The 21,644-nt window shown below is 33.3% G+C and overlaps 1 protein-coding gene across 1 annotated transcript in view; it reads left to right on the top strand.

Moving 5' to 3' along the window:
- LOC135214888 (uncharacterized) overlaps window positions 1–21,644 on the top strand; it is a 102,923-nt gene extending 81,279 nt beyond the window's left edge. The window contains 9 exon segments of the mRNA XM_064249334.1: window positions 623–777; window positions 2,810–3,114; window positions 3,466–3,656; window positions 5,176–5,269; window positions 8,376–8,510; window positions 9,023–9,594; window positions 10,961–11,140; window positions 11,642–11,809; window positions 15,374–21,644. Coding sequence (XP_064105404.1) covers window positions 623–777; window positions 2,810–3,114; window positions 3,466–3,656; window positions 5,176–5,269; window positions 8,376–8,510; window positions 9,023–9,594; window positions 10,961–11,140; window positions 11,642–11,809; window positions 15,374–15,586 — 2,013 coding nt within the window. The 3' untranslated portion in view covers window positions 15,587–21,644.

Genomic DNA, 21,644 nt, shown 5'->3' with positions numbered 1-21,644 from the left:
AGACATCTTTGTTGGGATGATAATTCTCCACAAAATCTTTACCTCACTCCTCTTTGCAAACATCCTTAATCACTCAAGTAGGCGCATTATGTATGCCCATTCACTTTCTGAATATTTCAAACCAGCCTCTGCTGGTCTTAAAATCACCAACAACAGTAGTTGTAGGAATTTTCTTACTGTGATCAGCATGTAACACCCTCCAACACCTAGCTACGAGTTCTTTATGAAGTTCTATTGTGTTTCTCGCCATTTTTACTGGAGGGCTGGCACTTGGAATTTTCTGAACTTTCAGAATGGGTCACGAGAGAACATGGGATACATAATTTGTTTGGGCACTCGGTACGGAGCCTGGTCACTTGGTTGGCCCCAGAAGGAGCGTTTCTGAGTGTATGTACAAAATCCGAGGAAACGTACGAAACAGAGACAAACTTTCGTTGGAAAAAAGTCTATGAAAACCAGAGCGGACAAAAACCGAGGGTCCACTATATATGTATTGTGTTTTTTCCTATTCAGTATTTCTTATCTAGTTTACCAACAAATTGGAAATTGCATAAGTATTAATTGTGCATGAAAATAATAATTTTGCTTGTTGCATTTCAATTTTATTTGTAATTTTTCACAGAATGTTCGTCTGGGGTCTGTTGATATTGTGCGGGGTGCACGGAAGCGAGGGTGCCCTCGAGGACGTGCGTCACTGACTAGAAGAGCCATGCTCAGAGACAAAGAAAAACGAAAGTCAGCTGCTGAAAAACAGTCCCACATGGAAGCTCTTTATAGGTAATATGACTTGATAAGCTGAATTCTTTTTCATTGCATCGAGTGTTGGGAATATAAAATCCTGTTGAGTACTGTAAAATTGAACCAAAAATGTTGTACATCCGTCATTATTCTTGTTGAGAAATTTGGGTGGCAAACAGTTTTAGACATTGAAAGATGTCTTCATGTTTTAGTGTTTCTTATGACCTGTTTTAGAAAAAACATTACAAGTGTGTTTTAGAAAAACATTACAAGAGTGTTTTAGAAAAACATTACAAGAGTAAGTAAAAGGAAGTCACTTTATGCAAAATGTAATGTTTACTATAAAATGGGGGGAAGTTAATAGACAATTGCCTGACTAATTTTGTATTCAGAAAATACATAAAGACATTGCATGTAAATTAGGAAAGAAAGAAATGAAGTTTATAATACTGATTCCACAATCACTTTACATTTTCTGTGGTATAAAAGTCTTAGGCATAATATTTTCCTGTAAGGTAGTAATTATTTGAGATTAGGTAAATATTAATTGTTAATTGAAAATGTATCAAAGTAATTGTTAGAAATAATACAGGTGCTTTCAAATTGAGAGAAAAATGGCACTGGTTAATGAACTGGATAACCAATAAAAGAAAAAGTGAATAGCTATACAGTTTGCCAAAAATATTACACGAAGATACATTCCAATGGGTTTAATTCAGCAAAAAAGAAATTCTTATTCCAAACTGTACAAAGAAAGCATATTTTTCTGTTTTGAATAATACCACCAAATCCACAAAGAAGAACCAATGTTGAAATACTAAACCTTTGTATTACTCTCCCTCTTTCATGCAGGAACATTCCTTTACCTATTTGTTCTAGCTTTAAAATCAGATGCAAATTTTAAAGGCTGCGTAACAGCAAATTACATTCATTGGTTAATAAAAATTAAAACTAAATTCAAATTAATCCCTCTCTCTCCCCCCTTCTCTGTCTCTCGTTCTTTCTCTGTGTTTCTTACACTTTTTCATTTTAAAAAATATGGTATGTAGATTTATTGTTTATTATACAAAATAAGGCAAACACAAGTAAACATTCTGAATTGGTAAGTGAGTCACGTTTGGCATAATCATGAGATTTATATGTGCAAATAATTGTAGATTTTGTCCAGGAAGTTGTGTAAATAATTAATTAGGTAATGAGGTGATCATACATGAAACAATGAATAGTTTATTGTGTATATTGTATTAAATGTATAAACATTTTGTCTTTAAAATTTGTTTCAAGTGAAACCTCACCTCAAATTTTATATAGTCAAAATGATTTAGAGGAACAAAAGAAAATTTAACCACAACAGTAATGATGAAAATGTTTTTCTCAATTTTTATAATACTTGAAACTAGGCAAACTTTTTTGATAGATAAAATTTACTTTACAATGATGCTAGTCGCTTTAGAGGCAAATCTGTTCATTTAATTACTTAGCAGAAATATGTTGCCTACATGTACGTACATATTACTTGCTTTTCAGGCAAGAAAAACAAAAAGATAATTTAAAAGATGACCCAAATAGTTGCCAGAGAGTGCAGTATGTATGTTACTCTCACCAGGAACAGTTTGAATGGATTTTCTGAATAGCTTTTCAGGCAAGAAAAACAGTTTTATTTTTAATTTAAAAAAGAGACCCAAATAGTTGCCAGAGAGTGCAGTAGTATGTTACTCACCAGAACGTTTGAATGGTTTTCTGAATAGCTCAGGCAAGAAAAACAAAAATGATAATTTAAAAGTGACAAATAGTTTTGCCAGAGGAGTGCAGATGTATACTCTACCAGAACAGTGAAGGGATTTTCTGAATAGCTTTTCAGGCAAGAAAAACAAAAAGATAATTTAAAAGATGACCCAAATAGTTGCCAGAGAGTGCAGTATGTATGTTACTCTCACCAGGAACAGTTTGAATGGATTTTCTGAATAGTTTAGGTTGGCTGTACAATCTGATTTTTGGTTCAGGAGCCTGCTGTTATTGTTCACAGAATTTAAATGGGAATGTTGAAAAATAAACTTGTCTATCATTATAGATCACTGAAGAGGCATTCTACAGTGGCTGCTGCAGAGCATGATGAATCAGAAGATGAGAAAGATAAAGAAGAAAAAGAAACACAGGAACCCATTGTTAGAAATTTAAGTGGGGTACCAGATTCCTCTGGCAGTGACCATGAGGCTAGTCACAAACCTGCAGAAGGATCACCCATTTCTTCATCTGGTGGTTCATTGAGCACTGTCACAACTACTGTTACAACAACTATGATGACTGCATCGACTGTTACCATGACAACCACTACTTCGTCAATTGAAGCCCCAAGGCCCACAATGCAGACACCAGGTTTGTGCCTGTTTTCCAAAAATTAATATGATCTTGCTGTATTATTTAAATTTTTAAAAAAACTGTATTAGTTCATTTCAAAGCTAAAAATTATATATGTATACCTTCAAGAGGCATCTAATAATAATACCTGGGTATACTAGTTTTACTGGCAGCAATCTTTCAGAATTTTATGCTGGGTGGATGAGTTGTGGTCAGGCATTGCATTTCTCTGCCATAAATATAGAATGAAGAGTGTAAAGAAAAAGAGTGCATAAACTATGTTCTAACCGTCACATAACTTCAGTTTTTATTCATTCTTTGCTGCAAAAATATCTGATTTCCATTCTTCATTGAAAATGCTTTTTTCAGAGCCCAGTGTATGTGTGATTGAAATGGGAGACCTTGTTGATAAGGCAAGAGTGCTGGTGCTACAGGATGGCCTGCTTTATGCAGGTCATGTAGTGCCAATCACACCTCCTGATGTCTATGGAGTAGTGATTGATGGGGAAAGAGGATCTCGACCACACATATATTGCCGGGAGGAGTTGCTCCAACAGTCTGTAAGTACTATGAAGTAATTTCAGTAATGCAAAATACAGTAACTGACATTTACATAAGCATGCGTCTTAGAGAAGAATGCATGAAAGGAGCAGGAGTATAGCATTATTACTATATATACTATCAACTAAACAGAGCACACTTGTACAACATCAGAAAGAGTAAAACCATGAAAAATGTAAAGCATGCAGACCTGGACTTAGGACCCATGAGTGAAGTAAATTCATTTGGGAACATTAAAATTTTCATGCTATATGCAGTTGTAAAAATTGACTGTCTTTATCAGTAATAGAATGCACTAAAAGTATGGACAGTAACATACCATAATAAACAGTGGATATACTCTCAAGGTTACCGTGGAAATATAGCGATTTTTAGACTTTTATAAGCAAATAAAAAGTAGTAAATTATCAAGTTTATCTTATATAGTACAATACATTTTTTTCATTATCTTATAGAGATACATACAGGTTTTTTGAATGCTCTCGCCCAATTGGTAAGAGAAATGCTAAGATAAAAAAAAATGCAAACCAGCAGATAAAGAGGTACTCTGGGTGGTCTTACCTGCAATATATGCTTGGATCATTCAAATGTAGAGAACAAAGGCATATGTTAGAGAATTTAGAGAACAGGCATTTGTGAAATGGGTTTATATCCAAAACTAACTGCTTATTTGTCATTGATGCCTTTGGTAATAGGATTTGCAGTTTTTTAGGATAAATCTTGAAACTTATGTTTCCAGTATAGGCAAATGAAAAATGTATCATTATTTGAATATATAAACCAATGTTTGTTTATTAGACGTACCTTTTTAAATTAAAGAAATGGCTCCCTTTCAGATACAGTCCCTTACATATCTTTAATTAAATTTGCAATATTAAAACTGTTACTATACTATTTTCAATCCTTCTTGGCTTGTAGGCATTTCCTCCAGTGCCAAATGTACTGGTTGAAAGTGACTGTGTGTTTTCCTCCTTTTGTGGTTATTCCATCTTAATTATTACCCCCATAAGCAATTCATCTGTTTGTCGCTATTGACCAATACATCCATTGTAAATCTATGTATTTAGGTTGTAAGTTCTATTACTTATATGCAACAAGATTAGTAGAAAGGGTGCACAAGAATATCACAACATGTAACCAGACATTTCATTATTTCTTTTGGAATGATTGAATGTGAATTCTTCAAGAGAACTGGCACTGCAGCTCAGATTCTATGCCACATAAAAAAAAAGAGCATTGTTTACATCATTACCCAGTGTGGAAGAATATTTTGGTATGTTTAGTCTGCAGTGCATTTGAGCACCAAACAATTTAATTGAGAACTTTTGATATGGCAGCAGTATCACCCTTGCCCTGCCCTGCCCAAAACATCAGCTTTTGAAATACTAATCTGGAAATTTTTTAAATACCTGAACTTTAGGTCACTCCTGACAGCAAAGTTCCATAGTAAATGTCTAGCTTTTAAGGAATGGAAATTGGTTGTTTATTTCACTAAAAAACTGATATATTTTGTTTCAGTGGAAAGAAGTGAAACCAGGTTCATCAAGATTTTTGGTTGAAGGTACTCGTGTTTGTGCTTTTTGGTCACAGCAGTATCGAGCCCTTTATCCAGGTATGATCTTTGTCCTTGGTGTTAAAATAGACTCCTTGATTATTGTAATAAGACATTGTGATAATAGCAAATTGTTTTATACATTAACATGAAGTTGTTTCCTCATTTTGGAATATTAATAAAGATCTTTTGATACCCTGACTGTGCTGTGCAAGTTAGCAAACCATAGCTTATGCTTTGGTTCATAGTAAATGACCGTAGTATTAGTCTATATACATTCTTAGGAAAAATTACATTGGTAAGGGATTTTCTCCTCAAATTGCCCGTCATTGAAGTTAGTTACTTTTTGGTACATGTAAATTATGGTTAAATTTATCATGCAGAGTAAATAATGTTAATTTCACCCCTTTTGCAGTATGCATCGCATTTGTTATTTTTCCTTGTTTGCTAATTAAATACAGCACTATGTCTGAAACATTTTATGGTAGAAGATACAAATACTGTAAGCATTATTTAATATTGGTTAAATCAAGTGTGTTTTGGAATTCAAAATATCAAAGTGAAATAGTTAAACTATATAGTTAATCTTGCATTGTTTCACTTGGTATTTAAAACCCCAATGATTTTGTTATTGACAGTGAGAGGCATTGCATTTGACAGTGTAAAAGCTTTATAAATTAATTCAGTGATATGGTTAAAGTACAAGCTGTTGTGAAAAGAAAAGTGCACAGTCTTTCTTCGACTGGAATTTGCCGCACTCCCTAATCAGTAGTAGTACAGTGGTCCCCCCGTATTCGTGATGGATGCGTACCAGACCCCCGTGAATAGTTAGAACCCGTGAATGTTTGGAACCCCTATAGAAATGCTAAAAACAGCCTATTTTGTTGGTTAAAACTCAAGGAAAACCCACTAAAAATTGGTATACTGGGTTTTTTTAATAGTTTTATCACAAAAAGTGCATTTTATGATGAAATTGATTTTAAAAAATCAGGAATTTGTGGATATTTCTCATAGAAAAATATGTACCGCGAATGTGTGAATTTTCCGCGAATAATGCGGGGAAACGTTCCCGAGAGAAATCCACGAATGTGTGAGTCCGCGAATCTGGAGAACGCAAATACCGGGGATCCACTGTAATGGAATACATAGCTGGCGGCAAGTAGGCAATGGTTCTCTGTACATACATGTGTATTTATCTGTATTTGGGGGTTTTATTCATCCGGGTTGTGGGAAGTACATCTGTGTTTCTTTTCATCACATAAACTGTTATTGAACTTTGCTACTGGGACCAGGGATCGAATCAGGCCCATTAGAATAATGCTAAATTGAAAACGTACCTGCCAAAAGTGAAGATGAACGTCCTTCTGCCACTGAACTTCATCGAGCTAGGCAGCATATAATTTTCTCTCTCCCTAGTCACTAGGTCATTTGCCACCAGTTTGTATTAGTGTTCATTGAATTGTGTCCTTCTGCCAAGTAATGTAACTGTAAGTACAGATGTTATATTCCCCAACTGGCGTCGACTATTAATTAGTCAATTTAATACTAGAGTTCATCTGTGAATCTCTTAGGGGCCACGTGGCCGTCCACGAAGCTAATCAGTGTTTTGTAAAGTATAAGGGTATTTGCTTTGGATTATTGTGAGAGTAGTTATGGGTGGCAAATATTTATGTTTGTAATAAAATCTTATAAAATTCTGTCCTGCCTTATTCACTCGTTCTTCACGACAGACTGATTACTTTTCCTTATGGTAGGCCACATAGCCACTGACATCAGGCTACTGGTAATCACCTGTCGTCAGGGTTTTCACAACAACAAGCTCTGCACTGAGATTGCTGTTGTTAATTATTGAAAAGAGCTTGCTAATACAGTAGTACATACTACTGTACTGTTTTATTGCTATTTTGGACCACACACAACCACTTAGGCTTTCTGCTGACCAAATGTACAATTTACAAACATATACCAGTATCTTTGTACTCTCATAGTTAATACGGATCAAAAGATTTTACCTCTTCATAATTAGAAAAATTAAAATCTGTAGCAAAGCTGGAAATTGCATTGTTTAGGGTTCTTAGGAACTTGCATACACTGTATAAAGGATGGTAGTTGGTAGGATTATCTTTAATAAAGAATTTGTAGTGAAAGCACACAGAAACAGGGTGATGGGTCCGTATTTTTAAATTCCCAGTTCAGAAAGACTTTTGGTTAGAGGTAAGTGGTGTGTTTGCAATTTGAAGTCCACTATGTTTATCTTGAGAATGAGGATCTGCATGGCCAGTGGTTCCATGCTTTCACTCTCAAGTAATGTTTTATTAAAGGATCACCAAACATTATTATTTTCACAAAGGTCTTGCGCAAGAGGTTATATTTTGCCTTTCTTAAATGTTTTACGTAATATTTTAAAAGCTGGTAATGCAGTTTCTTGAATGTCTGGTTGATTTTCCAAGTATGAGAGTTAACTCACAGGCACTGGTAGTATACATTTTTTTAGAACCAGTAATGTAATTTTGGATAGGCTAGTGATTATCAGTTCTAGATTTGGGTTTGGACCTATGTTCAGGGATGAATGCCCAAAATGTTTTATGTTGAATTAAAAAAAGAAAAACTTATTTGTATTGAGAATGGAGCCATTTTAGTCCCTCCTTGTATCCAGAGTGTATTTTCCATCCCTTGAAATTTTTATAAACATTTGGTTCATGTACAGAATACAAAATTAGGGCGCATAGCAAGAAAAACAAATGGCTCCTGCAAGTGGAGATCATCTTGCCCATTTTTTTACAGTTTTTCTTATCGTGACTTATGATTCAGTACTACTCAGTTAGTCCAACCAAAGCAGGAGTTAAAGATCTCGTGTATGTATTTTTAAGTAACTAATTATAACCATTGGTTGTTTAGTAATTCCTGTAGTTGTCAATTATGTTGTTAAATTTTGCAACTATATGTACCATATATAGTACATAGTATAATGTTAATTGACCAGCTCAAAGAAAAATGTCTGAGTTATTCCAGAAATGGAGAGCAAGCAAAAGGCTTTTGTGAAAGTAAAAATTTATTTGAATTTTGATGTGCTATGTCCCATAAAATTCTTAGTGTGCATAACCAACACAATAAAATTTACTGTGATGCTTATTTGTAAAGATTTTTTTTAATTTATGCTCTTTAGGTTGTATTGCTGCATCATCCTCTCCAGCTCATGAAGCTAATCATAACTTTGTTAATGTGGAATTTGATGATGGTGATTCTGGAAAGATTCATGTGGATGACATAAGACTTCTGCCAGCAGATTTTCCTGTCATAGGTAAGGTTATATAAATATTTTTCTGTTTTCTGCAGTTACATGAATGATATTTTTCATGGTTATATATATCCAGAAAGAATAATAAGGCAGCCCATGTCTATAATACAGATTTTCATCATATCACAGGGAAAGAATGTTGTGCAATGTATTTTTGTATAGTTTTTTGTGTTCATTTTAAAGAGGTATGTGCTATGCTCGACATTAAAAACTTTTATGTAGTGGATCAGTAGTAACATAAAGTAGCTAAAAAGAATATGTAACAATTTTAGACAATTACTTGACATGGAGTATTGCATGCATATGTAATGTTATTTTTACATAGCTTGTTTTTGCTATGGATTTTTTTGTTAGCTTGTTTTTGCTATGGATTTTTTTGTTATTCATCATAGAATGTTAGTATATAGCCATATGAGTTTTGTATTTCATTTATAATAGTATTTTTTCTGTTTTTTAGTGAAATATACATAATATTTTTCTAAGGTAGTGCTTTTTTTCTTTTTACAAATAAGCAGAACATGATCCCAATCCATTGATGACCTTAAACAAGAGAAAGAGGAGACCAACTGGAGACAGCCATTCCTCAGATGTGAAAGAGGACATCCAGAAGACCAAGCAGAAGAAGGTTCGAACATATTCCGGAACCAGTGTTGATAGTGAAGGTAAATTGAATGACCAAGATGATGAAAACCATGAAGTAGAAAAGGAAAACAAAAGTAGCACTGTTAACATAGAAAAGAATGTGAAGGAAAGTCAAGGAAAGGTACAAAATAAGAAGAATGACAAAAAGAAGCATAAAAAGCACAAGCATACTGATTCCTCACACCACCATCGCCACAAACATAAGAATAAGCATAAGCACAAGCATCACGAAGGAGACCGACCATTGCCTCATGTTGAACCAGGAGTCAATGAGCTCACTATGAGGATTAAGTCACCTCCTCCACCACTGAGTGAGAGTCAGAGGCAGAGGCAGGCATCATTCCTCAAAGAATCAGACTCAGAAGACGAGACTTCATCTAAAAGTCCATCTGACGAAGAATCAGAAGGAAATGATTCTGAATACACGCCATCTAAAAAAGAAGTGGTAAGTGATGATATTTACTTTTGTTGCATTTCCAGTATTATAATTTTCATCTTTTTTACAGATATGATTTGGCTTTACAACTTCTATTTTAAATGGGGAAGAATGTAAGTCAGGAAGTTATGCCCTAAAAGTAAGTTGATATCATTCCATGTTCTAATCAGATTTGATATTTTTTGCATATCATCAGTTTTCATGTTCTGGAACCCCAGCTGTCTGCAGCTTATTATTAAGTGATGCAAATTAATCCTTTCGCATATAATTTTACCTTACGTGAATGACCTCACAAATTTGTCAGCTCAAGTATTGTATTTTAGTACTTTTAGAGGGTTATAATAACTTTTATGCTGGTTCCACATTTATTGGAGCTTGGAATAATGTTCTGAAGCTTACTCAGGATTACTTATGAACACCAAACATGTTTTAAAGGTTCCAACCTTAATTATGGTATTCTTGTCATTTATCTGAATCTTGTGAAGTCTGTTTTTCTCTTCTTGATGAGATTGGGATAATGGGTATGTGGATGCCTTAGATTGTTCAAGTCTGTCAAAACACTGAATTTTGTAATTTTCAAGAAAATAATTTCATTTTGTAATTGGGAAATTGTTACTCGAACTTACACAGTTCAGTCCCTATGTAGGATAAGACTCTTGCTGTAGTTTATGTTCCTGCAGACAGGGCTTTATTTTTTTGTTATGCAAAAATAATTTTTGTATTGCCAAAGTTCATGGAGGGTATGATTAGAAATTTTATAAAACCCTTTTATTTTTATTTTTTTTTCAATTTTCTTGATTTTCTTATTTAGTTGTTTTGGATGACAAGGTAATTTAGAATTTTATTTCACAAGACTGTATTCTGTAATTATTAATATGCAGTTTACCAGATCACTGAGGTAATTTGTGTAGTTGTTGTTCGAGTGCCCAAAAGTATTTTTCTTGATTAATAATATATAGATTTTATTTATAATAAAATACTTTAGTTAATGGAAATGGCATTCTGATAATGTTGATTGAATGTTTTGGTTCCCAGAATTTGACATTATTTGTGAGTTATTTTTCTGATTCATACTTAAAGCAAAATCCAAGAAGGTGGGGCTCTGTTACTGGAGGAAATTTTATATTTGTATTTAACTTTGGTTACTAGCTATTGTTATTGGTATAATAATCCTTTAGGTCTTTGGTACTTGGGCTCTTTCCATTAGTGGCATGAGAACATTAACCATAGACTTTTATACTCAATACCTTTTATGCTTTATTTGCAGCTGGTTGTTTTCTGGTACAATCTGAACTCCGTTTGCCTTACATCTTGCAAACTACTGTAGTATATACATTTATAATTAAGGAGATTAAAGATAATGTAATATTTGTAGGTGAAAGGTCCAGGACGCAAAAAGAAAAGACACCCATCCGGGAAGTCAAAGATTGCTCCATTCCTGCCTGAGAGACAGTTGTGGAGATGGTCTGGCAAAGGCTTCAAAAGACCAGGAGCTAAAGGAAAGGGAAAGAAGGAATTTTTCAAGGCCATTGTTCGAGGAAAAGAGAAGATATGTGTAAGTAACAGTAATGATTTTGAAGCCAAGTGTTTATTCTTCTGTTTTGCCCTCAGAAGTAACAAACCTATATATCAACGTGACTACATGAATTTCATTATAGTAATTTCACAAATTGTAATTGTTTATGCACTATTGTATACATGAAATAATTTACAGTTGAACATCAGAATTTGAGGGTTCCAGTTTTGTAGATTTAAAATATTTTCTTTTAATTTTGAAACTTCATTACAGAAATATAAAAGCACTATTACATATATATTTATGTGATGTTCCCAATTCTTCATTTTAATATATTAAAATGTCTTGTTTTGAAAACCTGTAAATTGTCCCTTTCATTAGCAAAACACAATTTGTACAAAAAGTACCTATGTTTGTATGCTGTCAACAGTTTAGTTTATAATCAGATAATTATTTTTCATTTAATTATTCATCATTTTGATCAAAATGTAATTTTACTTTGGAAAATAAGTTGAGTCAAACCTTTTTATTTTACAACAGGTTGAAGATTGTGCTGTGTTTTTATCTGCTGGTCAGCCAGACCGTCCATACATTGGAAAAATAGAGCACATGTGGGAATCATGGGGTGGAAACATGGTTGTGAAGGTCAAATGGTTTTATCATCCTCAAGAGACTAAAGGACTTGGTCGTAGGCTAACTGAACCAAAGGTTAGTAATGCTGTTGTTGATAGTTTACCTTATTTTTTTTACCGTATGAACTAAAATAAACAAAACAACTTTAGTCTTGCAATACTTCTCAAATGAGGCTATTGTAGGGAAATAGCAATGAAATGATATTCAGCAGGCAGTGAACAAATTACTCAGAATTTTTTCTGACTAAGTAGAAGTCTGCTAGCTTCAGAATGATGAAGACATGGTAATTTTAATTTTGATGTACTACAAGACTTCCTAAATGCATCTCCATAGAACCAACTATATACTTGCATCTATAGGGATAAAATGATATAAGAGACTAATGAGGCAGCAAGTAAGAGGCAGACTCAAGGCGTATTCTGATTTAAAGACAAAATTTCAGACAGGTCAAGAACTCTTGCGAGCGTATAAGTAGTATATGACATTAGTGAAAAACAGAGATCTATATACAGCCAGATGTGTTTTCTCACCTGGAAAATGGTTAATTATTCTTCTGTATACGAATTGGAAAGAGTGTTAAATACAGTTTGAGAGCTTTCAATGCCTGACATACAGTTCTAGCAATGTCATAAAGTAACTTCTGAAAAATGTATGAAAGATCATTTGAATCAGGGATGCTGGGTCTGTGTCTCTTGAGAGTACTTATGTTTTTGAAGTGAGGATGCCCTGAGGGTCCTGGCACCCGATTGGGACCTCTCAGTTTCAGGATATGATATCCTGATCTGGACAGTGTTGATGGAGTTTCGGGTAAGGGCATCTGCCATGTTGTTGGAAGAGCCCTTTAAGTACCTGATGGTGCAAGAGTTTTCGGCTATTGATGATTGGTGACGCTGCTGTCTTGCTGACCAATTGTCTGCACTTTTGGTGAAGGCATGTAGTACCAACGGTTGGTGGTCTGTCTGCACCATGAATTGTCGTCCTAGCATGTGGCGGATGGCTCTGTGGACTGCCAGTAACTCTCGGTCAAGTAATGGAGTAGTTTTGTTCTGCTAGCAATAACTTCTTGCTGAAGAATGTCTATGGGCGATGGCCATCGTCTGTGTCTTGTTCGAGTACCATGCCTATCGCTCTGCTACTCATGTCCATTGTTAGGATGAGGGACCTAGGGATTAAATGAAAGATTAGTGTGGCAGTAGAGGTGATTGCTTTTTATGGTTAGGATGAAGCAATCGCCTCTACTGCCATTCTAATCTTTCATTTACCCCCAGGTCCCTTATCCTAGCCAAAGAAGCAATCGCCTCTGCTGCCACACTAATCTTTCATTTACCTGGGGGTAAATGAAAGATTTGATTTGGTCACAGGGAACACAAGAAAATTATCATGCTTTCAGTGTGTTCAGTTACTTGATTGAATTCTACTTTTAACCACAAATGGATTCTATTAATTTAGTTTTGTGAATGAAAAGCTGTTCATTATTTTTTCCAATATAAAGTGTTTATATTAGTTTTTCCCCAGAGTAAAGTGTATATATCACTTTTAAGTTTTTTTCTCTACTTTACTCTGGGTCATGAAGGATTGAAATGTTCCAAATAGGGTCATTCACAAAAAAGTTTGAGAACCACTGCTCTAGATGCAAGTACGTATAGTGCTGTTTCTGTGGTAATGCATTTATGAAAGAATATATAATAAATATTATGTGTATTACAGACAAAAACCCTCAGTAGAAAAGAAGGTTCATTTGTTAGTTATATAGAGAATAAGAAAAAGTATAATGTAAGAGAGAAACAAGTGAGAAGTTTCAACAACATTTCTTAAGGCATAATATAAAACAAGTGTCATACACAGAAAAAGAAAACAGTCAAGAATATACGTACTCAAAATATGTACAGACTTAGACTTTGGATCAGATAGGCAGAGCTAAAGCTTTAAGAGATCTTGACTGTCTCAGCCACATGCACCTACTAGACACACTCAACATTTTACAATTCTAGTGAATGAAAAATAAAACTACAAATAGGTAGCTAGGTAAAGCTTTAAGAGATCTTGACTGTCTCAACCACATGCACCTACTAGACACACTCAACATTTTACAATTCTAGTGAATGAAAAATAAAACTTAAGTAAAAATGAGTATAGTAATGTGCAACATATGCAGGCAATTTATTTACAAAGCTTTTCCTTTATTTCACAGTTAGCCTTTTCAAAAACATTGCTAGATAAATAACTGGGAATAAGACAAATACAATCAAAACCTAGCAGTTTATATTCATCAGCCATGTTCCCGAAAATATACAAAAGTCTATAAAACCTATAGGCCTCTAACATCAATCTTCAACCAAGAAACAAAACATAAGTAGCCTAGCCAATAAGTGGCCTAGCCAACAAATTCTGAAGAAGAATAATTTATTTAGATTTTTAGATATGCACAAAATTATTTGAAAATACTATAAGGAACTTCCCTGCTAAAGTTTCAAGTAGTGTAGCAATCATTGGGAACTTACAGAGGTAGGAGAGCCTATGACCTTGTATTCTTGCTTCATCAGAATGGTCTTCAATTCTTGTATGATAGCTACTATGATATAGCTGTAGGAATCAAACAAAGTATACTGGTGACCAAGGAGGAGAGTAGATAGCAGTGTTCACTCAAGGTGCAGATTCAGCATGGAGTCAACTACATTACCCAGCACCCCTCAATGCTAGCCAACCTCCAGGACTACTGCCATTGGCCTACAAAATGAACACTTCTATCAACTATTCTCCTTGGTCACTAGTACTATGATTCCTACAGCTATCCCATGGTATGTCATATAAGAACTGGCAACCATTCTGATAAAGCATGAATCCAGGGACATAGCCTCTCCTAGCTCTGTAACTTCTCAGCAATAGTTACACTACATGAAACTTTAGCAGAGAAGTTACTTATAGTATTTTTCCATGCAAAATCCAGTACTAGTAAATTGTATAGTAAAACCAGGATTTGCTCCTGATCCTAACTGACTTCCTTGTCCACTTTGCTCTCGAATACAATTTTTTGTGAGGAGAGCCAAGGCAGAGCAAGGAGTGAAACTGTTAGAAATAAAATGAAAGCCATCAGTGCAATCCATTGATTGTTGAACAAACTGAAGTTTCCCATTGTGATTGCCTTCCATGAAACTTAGCAAACTATTATTAAAAGTGAAACTTTAAGTTATTGAAAAACACTGTACATATACTAAAATTATTTTTGCTACAATTAGGAAAATTATTCAAACAAGCCTTGCCCTTTCTCATTTTAACATAAACTTTACTTGTTCTGACGGGACTACAAACCTGCACTTTCATAAATGAGTTTCATGCACAAGGTGCACTTTGGCTGTCACTAACAGTGAAATTTTTAAAAACTTCCTGTTTTCTTATGCTTTGTATCCAAATTTATTTGTAAAATGTTGCCCTTGTTACACTGTTTAATAAAGAATTGAAAATTATATAATATTACTTGAAAGATCCATTTGGAATATGGAGCAAGTTTTCTCAGATTATAATCTGCATGTGGTTTTCTCATCTTGTGTAGTACGTACTTTGTTTTAGAGTCTTATTCCATTTCATAGCATTTTTATTTGTGCTAAATATTGTATTAATTCATTAATTTTTTCTTGCTAGGGGGCCTTGTTCCAGTCTCCACATACTGATGAAAATGATGTTCAAACCATCAGTCACAAGTGTGATGTCATTGCACTATCGGATTACAAAATTAGGCGTGGAGAGCTGGAAAGTCGATATGGACCCAACTATGAAAATTGTGATGTTTATTATTTAGCTGGTTCATATGATCCAATAAGTGGACACATTACAATGGAACCTGGCGTATCGTGAGGATTCTGTGGCTGTTTATGTTGGTGGATGGTAGAAATTCACCTTGCTGGGGTTTCAGTCGTTAGTTCTATCTATAAACAAATATATGTGGGCTAAAGATACATGTTTGTGCTACCAAACCTTCTTTCCACTGGAAATGAGCTTCACAATAGTATCTAATGCTTATTATTCAATGGTCTGTAAACTCAAGGAAAATAGTGAACTGGACCTTATGAGCCTTAATAATACTCTTTAGTTGTCTTTGAGTTATTTATAAAAAGCAAAGACATTAAAGAGAAGGCAAGCAAACTTCAGCAGAGTGAAGAGCTTTTATGGTTTAAGATTTGATTACAGAATTTATTTTTATTGAATATATAATAAGTTTAGAGTTTGAAAATGCGATATAAATTAAATTTCTCAGACATGCACAATTAAGCCAGTTAACAAAAGCTGTTGGCCACATTAGTTGCATGATACAAGACATTATTGTTTGATTGATAGATATGTCTTAACATATATGAAAATATTCTCAAATGTTTACTGTAAACAGAGATGAATACCATATATTCAAAGTAGAATGTCAAACATAACTATACTCTTGTTTGAATGTTGTAGGCATGACAGAATTGTTAGGCCTTTATACTTTGTTTGAAAGTGTGATAAGACTGATACCGTACATGCAGTATGATGTAGAAAATGAAAAAATTGGCTTATTTTTCCCTCAGCTAGTGCAAACTTCATGCTCATGTAGAGTTACTGAAAGGTTTTACAAAATCTGATATTTGACTATAAGACACTTGCTTATGGACAATCACCAGAAGTTGCAAAATCACTTAAGAAACGTCTCTGCCTTTATTTGTTATTACATTAAAAACAGAGTGATTGATTAGAGGTGATGTTCATCTCCCAAAATTTTGCCTTTTTCTCACAACACCTTTTAGATTATAAGGATTTTTATCATATACATGAGTACCTGCAAATATTTAGATATTTTGTGTGAATCATTATATCTAAATGAATAGATATATAAATATAAATATATATATATATATATGGTTTTAATACTTTATAATTAGAACCACTGCTAGTGTTAAAAGCTTATTTTTGTGTCATGCAATTGTGTCGTGTGTGACACTAAGAGTGATAATGACCAATGACAAATATTTTGTCATGTAGGAGTAAGTAGAGTCTTCAAGATCCTTTTATATCCAATCTTTTGAAAGATGTTTTGCTTGGTTTAAAACTTTTTGTTATGTGTCACTGAATTATGGTGTTTTACCTACATGTTAATTTGGTTCTAACAATCATAATACATGTTTTAACTACCATTTCATAGATACCAGTACATTATATTCTTGGGATTATCATTCTTGTCATAAATGAAGGCTCAAGAATTGAATATAAAGTAGATCACATGGTTGTATATTTTACTTATGCCACATTGTGACATGCTATTGAGCTCATACTTGAATGATCTGTTATATATCCCATCAAAAGACATTGAAAAACTATTCAATGTTTCTGTGGATCTCATACAATATATACAAATATATAGTAAATGTAGGACTCTTAACAACTTCGGATTATCCCATTATATGTCCATAAGATCCAAAGTCTGCAACAACAGTAGAGCTAGAGCAAATTTCACATTGTAAGTGCTTCAGGAGCAGTGTCAATAAATGTACTTCAAGAACTCCATTTCCAATCTTAATCAATTTTTTGTCCTTGAAACTTTGTGTTTTCAAGGGAAGGTTTTCTGTACGTATGTTTTTTACATTTTATTTCCCATTTTAAATCTTTCCTACATGTTCTACAGTTCTAGCATGATAGTTTAATAGTTTTCTAATGTTGTTTAAGAATTTGGATCTGTCTATGGTTTAGTGTGCAACTTCACAAAATGACATGTTACCACAATGCATACTTATATAATAATAAAGGAAGGATCTTGTAAACTGAAATAACAAATCAAATAGATTAAAATTTAGATGAAGATTGTCATGATATAGCACTACAATAAAATAAATGTCCTGACTGTACAGATAATAATGGTTCAAAAAGGTTACACTGTTCAGTTATTATAATTAGTTTTTTCCACCACAGGAATTCCATGACAAGGTTGTAAAAATTTTCCATTTGGAAATATGGTTCAGTGTCACCTATATTATTATTAATACATATTCTTTTTAATTCTCATAATTATTTGCGCTTTTAATTTGACTTTTTCATGTTCTGTTTTCTTCAAAGTACATTTTTTTCTGTTTATGCCTACACTCCTTGTTGAAGACATGTAGGTATGAGATAAGAAATTTGTATAAAAAGATACTAATAACTCTTGAGTATTTTAGTCTGAAATTTATTTGGAATCAATTGAAAATTGTTTTGGGACTGTTTCATTTGAAGATGTATCCTGGTTTTGAAAGGTATTGTAAGGTATTGCAGTTTTATCAGAGAAAATCCTTTGATTAATTTTCACTTATCAATCCAATAGCTTTTACTTTGCCTGTTAACTTTTATCATGAATGTGATAGAATGGACGAATACGTCAAAAGTAGAAGCTTGTTCCCTAAAAACTTTTAAGTGAAACAATTACTGCTCTATTGTAAATGAAGTTTTGCTTTATATCCTCAACAAAAAAACTAGTTTTTCAGTTCATGAGCTGGCACCACCAGTACCAATATACAGTTGACAGCGGTCAAATTTTCTATACCTGTATTGCTCTGTAGGCTCTCGCAGGGGTTTCTAAATAATAACCTCTGAAGTTATTGTTCTTTCAGTTTGTTTCTTGGCTTTCTGATGTGAAAATACAAACCAATGCTTTACAATACTTCATTCTGCCAGTCTAAGCAGTTACAGCCCTGATTTACAAACTAGTCATTAGTGATGGACAGCTAGGTGGCCGAGTCTTATTCTATATTGGAGATCTATCCCTCTCATTAACTTGTCATTTTACTGCATGGTCTGAATGCATATGGATGTATCAACTACTTTTTGATAGTTCTTTTGGCTTTTACACCTTTATTTTCATCGTCTATCAATTTTTATTTCAAGTGGATTATCGAATTTGGTTTATATTCCATTTGAGGGAGTTTTTATTCTAGACATTTCCCTACACCAAAACACACTTGAGAACATTATCATCCCTCTTAAAGCTTGCATGGCTGATCTTGAAGTAGAAGCTTTTATTGGTGTGTGAATACTTCAGTATGTTTGCATTATTTCTTTTTTTTTACTGAAGTCACAATCGCTTAATGTCTCCAAAGTGATGATCGCTTAAATACTCAATTTGAAATACCAGTTGATATCAGGACATAATGAGATGAGCGATCCTAAAATTATTATACTAGACAACCTCAGTAGACAACCTCAGTAGGGTCAGCAGATCTAATTAAAGTATCTTTAGACCATTGCTAAACTGATTATGATTCCAACTAATGAGTAGTGTGCTTTTTTATGCTGAATGTCTCAAAAATTCAGTTGTTTCCCTCTTGCATAAATATTCATTGTGAAGCAGTGATCTGTACTATTGTACGTATAAGGGCATGTTTTAAGAACATTGATTTTCACACACAAAGCAACCAACAAGGCTGTTGTCTACATGCATTTGCTGTTTAGATGCAAGTATAAAATGGAGAGCTGGCAAGTGAGAAGTATAGCCTGCCTCTTAATTTGTAATGCCCTAGCTCCCGACATAAATCATTATTAACAACTTGTAATTCCAAACTTTTTGTTGTGTAACTGCATAGACTGATGAAGTAAAGCATTAGAAAGCCACAGCTTTTAATAATGAAATTTATAAATTGTAAGATTTTTTCAATGTCAAGAAATAAGGAATTGGAACAATACAGTTTACAAAAAATTGTAAAGTGAAAGAACTATACCATCTTAAGATTCAGTAAAATTTGCATATGCACCAAGGACAGTTTTTATGGATGAATGGATGGAAATCAAGTGTTTGTGTGCTGTACACTTGTATGAGAAATGATTCTGGAATTAATGTTTCTGTTAATTACTTTATGAAGAGTTGGTAGTTTGTTGCACTACCTTATTTTCAGTACAGTGAACTAATGTTGTGGGAAAATACTTGTGTTTTTACTTACTAGGTCAAACACAAGCATTTTTCCACAAGTATTTTGGATAGCTATTGATTTTGCATTTTATGTTTATGGAGGAGGTCACTTTTTTATCATTATTGTAGAACATTGTAGAGTTGTGTTGTACAGTATTTTACTTTGTACCATTGACTTTTGAAGGCTCAAGGTTACATGATTTTTAATTTCTTTTTGAATGGGCTTAATTTTATCAATTAAGACATTATTTGGTTTGGTCTCCTTGAAATGTTTTGTGTTGTAAATTAATTACCAAAGTTGTAATAAGTATTCTTGTTTTGTAATTGAAGAATACGATGGTGCTTGTTTGTGTTTAAGCAACACAAAATTTTTGCATTCAGTTATAAAAATTTCATATAGAAATACCAATAAGGTATTCCCATTATTATTATTGTGTGTCATAGTAAAAACTTCATCTACCTAATAAAAAACATTAGTTATTGTCATATCCACAGGCTAAAATATGTAAATTGAGGATAAGTGCATTTAAGGTGCAGAGTACTTAGCAGTTCTTGAATGTTAATCACAAGCATTTTGAGATTTAAATTTGTAGATTCAATATATATTGCACTGAACAGTATTCAAAAGTTTCATGGGGTTACCATTATGAATGAGAGCCCAAGATTGGTTATTAGATCTGTTCCAGGAAAAAAAGATTGTGCCAAATCCACGTTAAAAACTTAATTGCAGTACTTTACATTATGTTAGCCTATAATAAGCCCTATAGCCAATAATTTCTAGGCTGATCTTATGTTTATTATACAGTGATGATGAGGTTTTCTTCTTTGTTATGTAAATAGGCTTTTATTGGAAAGAATTATTTCTCCAAGTACTTACTGTTTTTAAATTGATCATTACATTTAGATTTACAAGTCTGCAAAATTTAGCAAATTTTGAAGCAATTACTTAATGGGCATCATTAACACTGAGCAGGATACAGTGCTACCCATTGTCCAGTGAGCAAAACTGAAACTATTTTCAGTACTGTGATTAGATTTAGGTTTAGTATTGCAGTTTCAGAATTGGATTGAAAACCTAATGGTGACAATCATATGCTCAAGTCTAGTCCAAAATTTCCTTATACGGAAAGTTGAAATCTATTTTTCATGTGTAAAAATAAATGTGGGAAATTGATGTTTGACAGTAAATTTGAGTCTCCTGTATCCCATTGAATTGCACCACACTTCATTGTTTGCTAGTATCTATATATATATATATAAAACATAAGCCTTTTGTTTTGTCTTTTTTTGTTATTGTCTTGTGTACGATCAGTGAAATGGGTGAATCTTCTTGAACACTAAAGTTCAAATTTTATTGGTTTAATCATAAAGTTTCCACATTCCATTTGTTTAGCTAGTGTTCTATAGAAATACATAAGGGAATCAGAAATTTGTAAAGATATATTTCTCCCCAATTTTGTGAAAGCCGCAGTGAAACTGCATTACAAATTCTAAAATCTCCAGTAAATAATTCATAACAGTTCTTAAGATTGAAACAATGCAAGAATTTACAGTTATATGATATTTTACTTTTCATATTTTATTCATAACTTGCAGTATTGTTTTATCAAGATTGGAAAGTTCATTCTTTATTTCAAGCATAAGGAGGTTTCTTAGTACAAATAGTTCCTGTTACATAGTTCTATAACTGTTAACAAATATTATAACCGTAGAATCTACTAGCTTAAAATTCCCAGAAAGCCTTGCAAAATATGAACAAAGCCTTATATTAGGTCAATTACTTCTCTAAAAAATTTGTGATACTTGTGTATGTAAATATATTTTGTGAGAGTAAGTTACACCTGTGTTAACTTTTGTTTCCTAGAAGGTTCTACAGACTATTGTTTTGCCAGTAAATAGTAAATATTTGCATCAAATTTGCTGATGATGCCAAGAAAATGGATTGACGATTCTCTGAAGCCATGTTATATGAAGTGTGTAAACTTGTACATAAAATATATATTTCAAGCATAA

This window comes from Macrobrachium nipponense, chromosome 46 (assembly GCF_015104395.2).
Source record: "Macrobrachium nipponense isolate FS-2020 chromosome 46, ASM1510439v2, whole genome shotgun sequence".
Classification (NCBI taxonomy): Eukaryota; Metazoa; Arthropoda; class Malacostraca; order Decapoda; family Palaemonidae; genus Macrobrachium; species Macrobrachium nipponense.
This window is presented reverse-complemented; position numbering and strand designations above follow the sequence as displayed.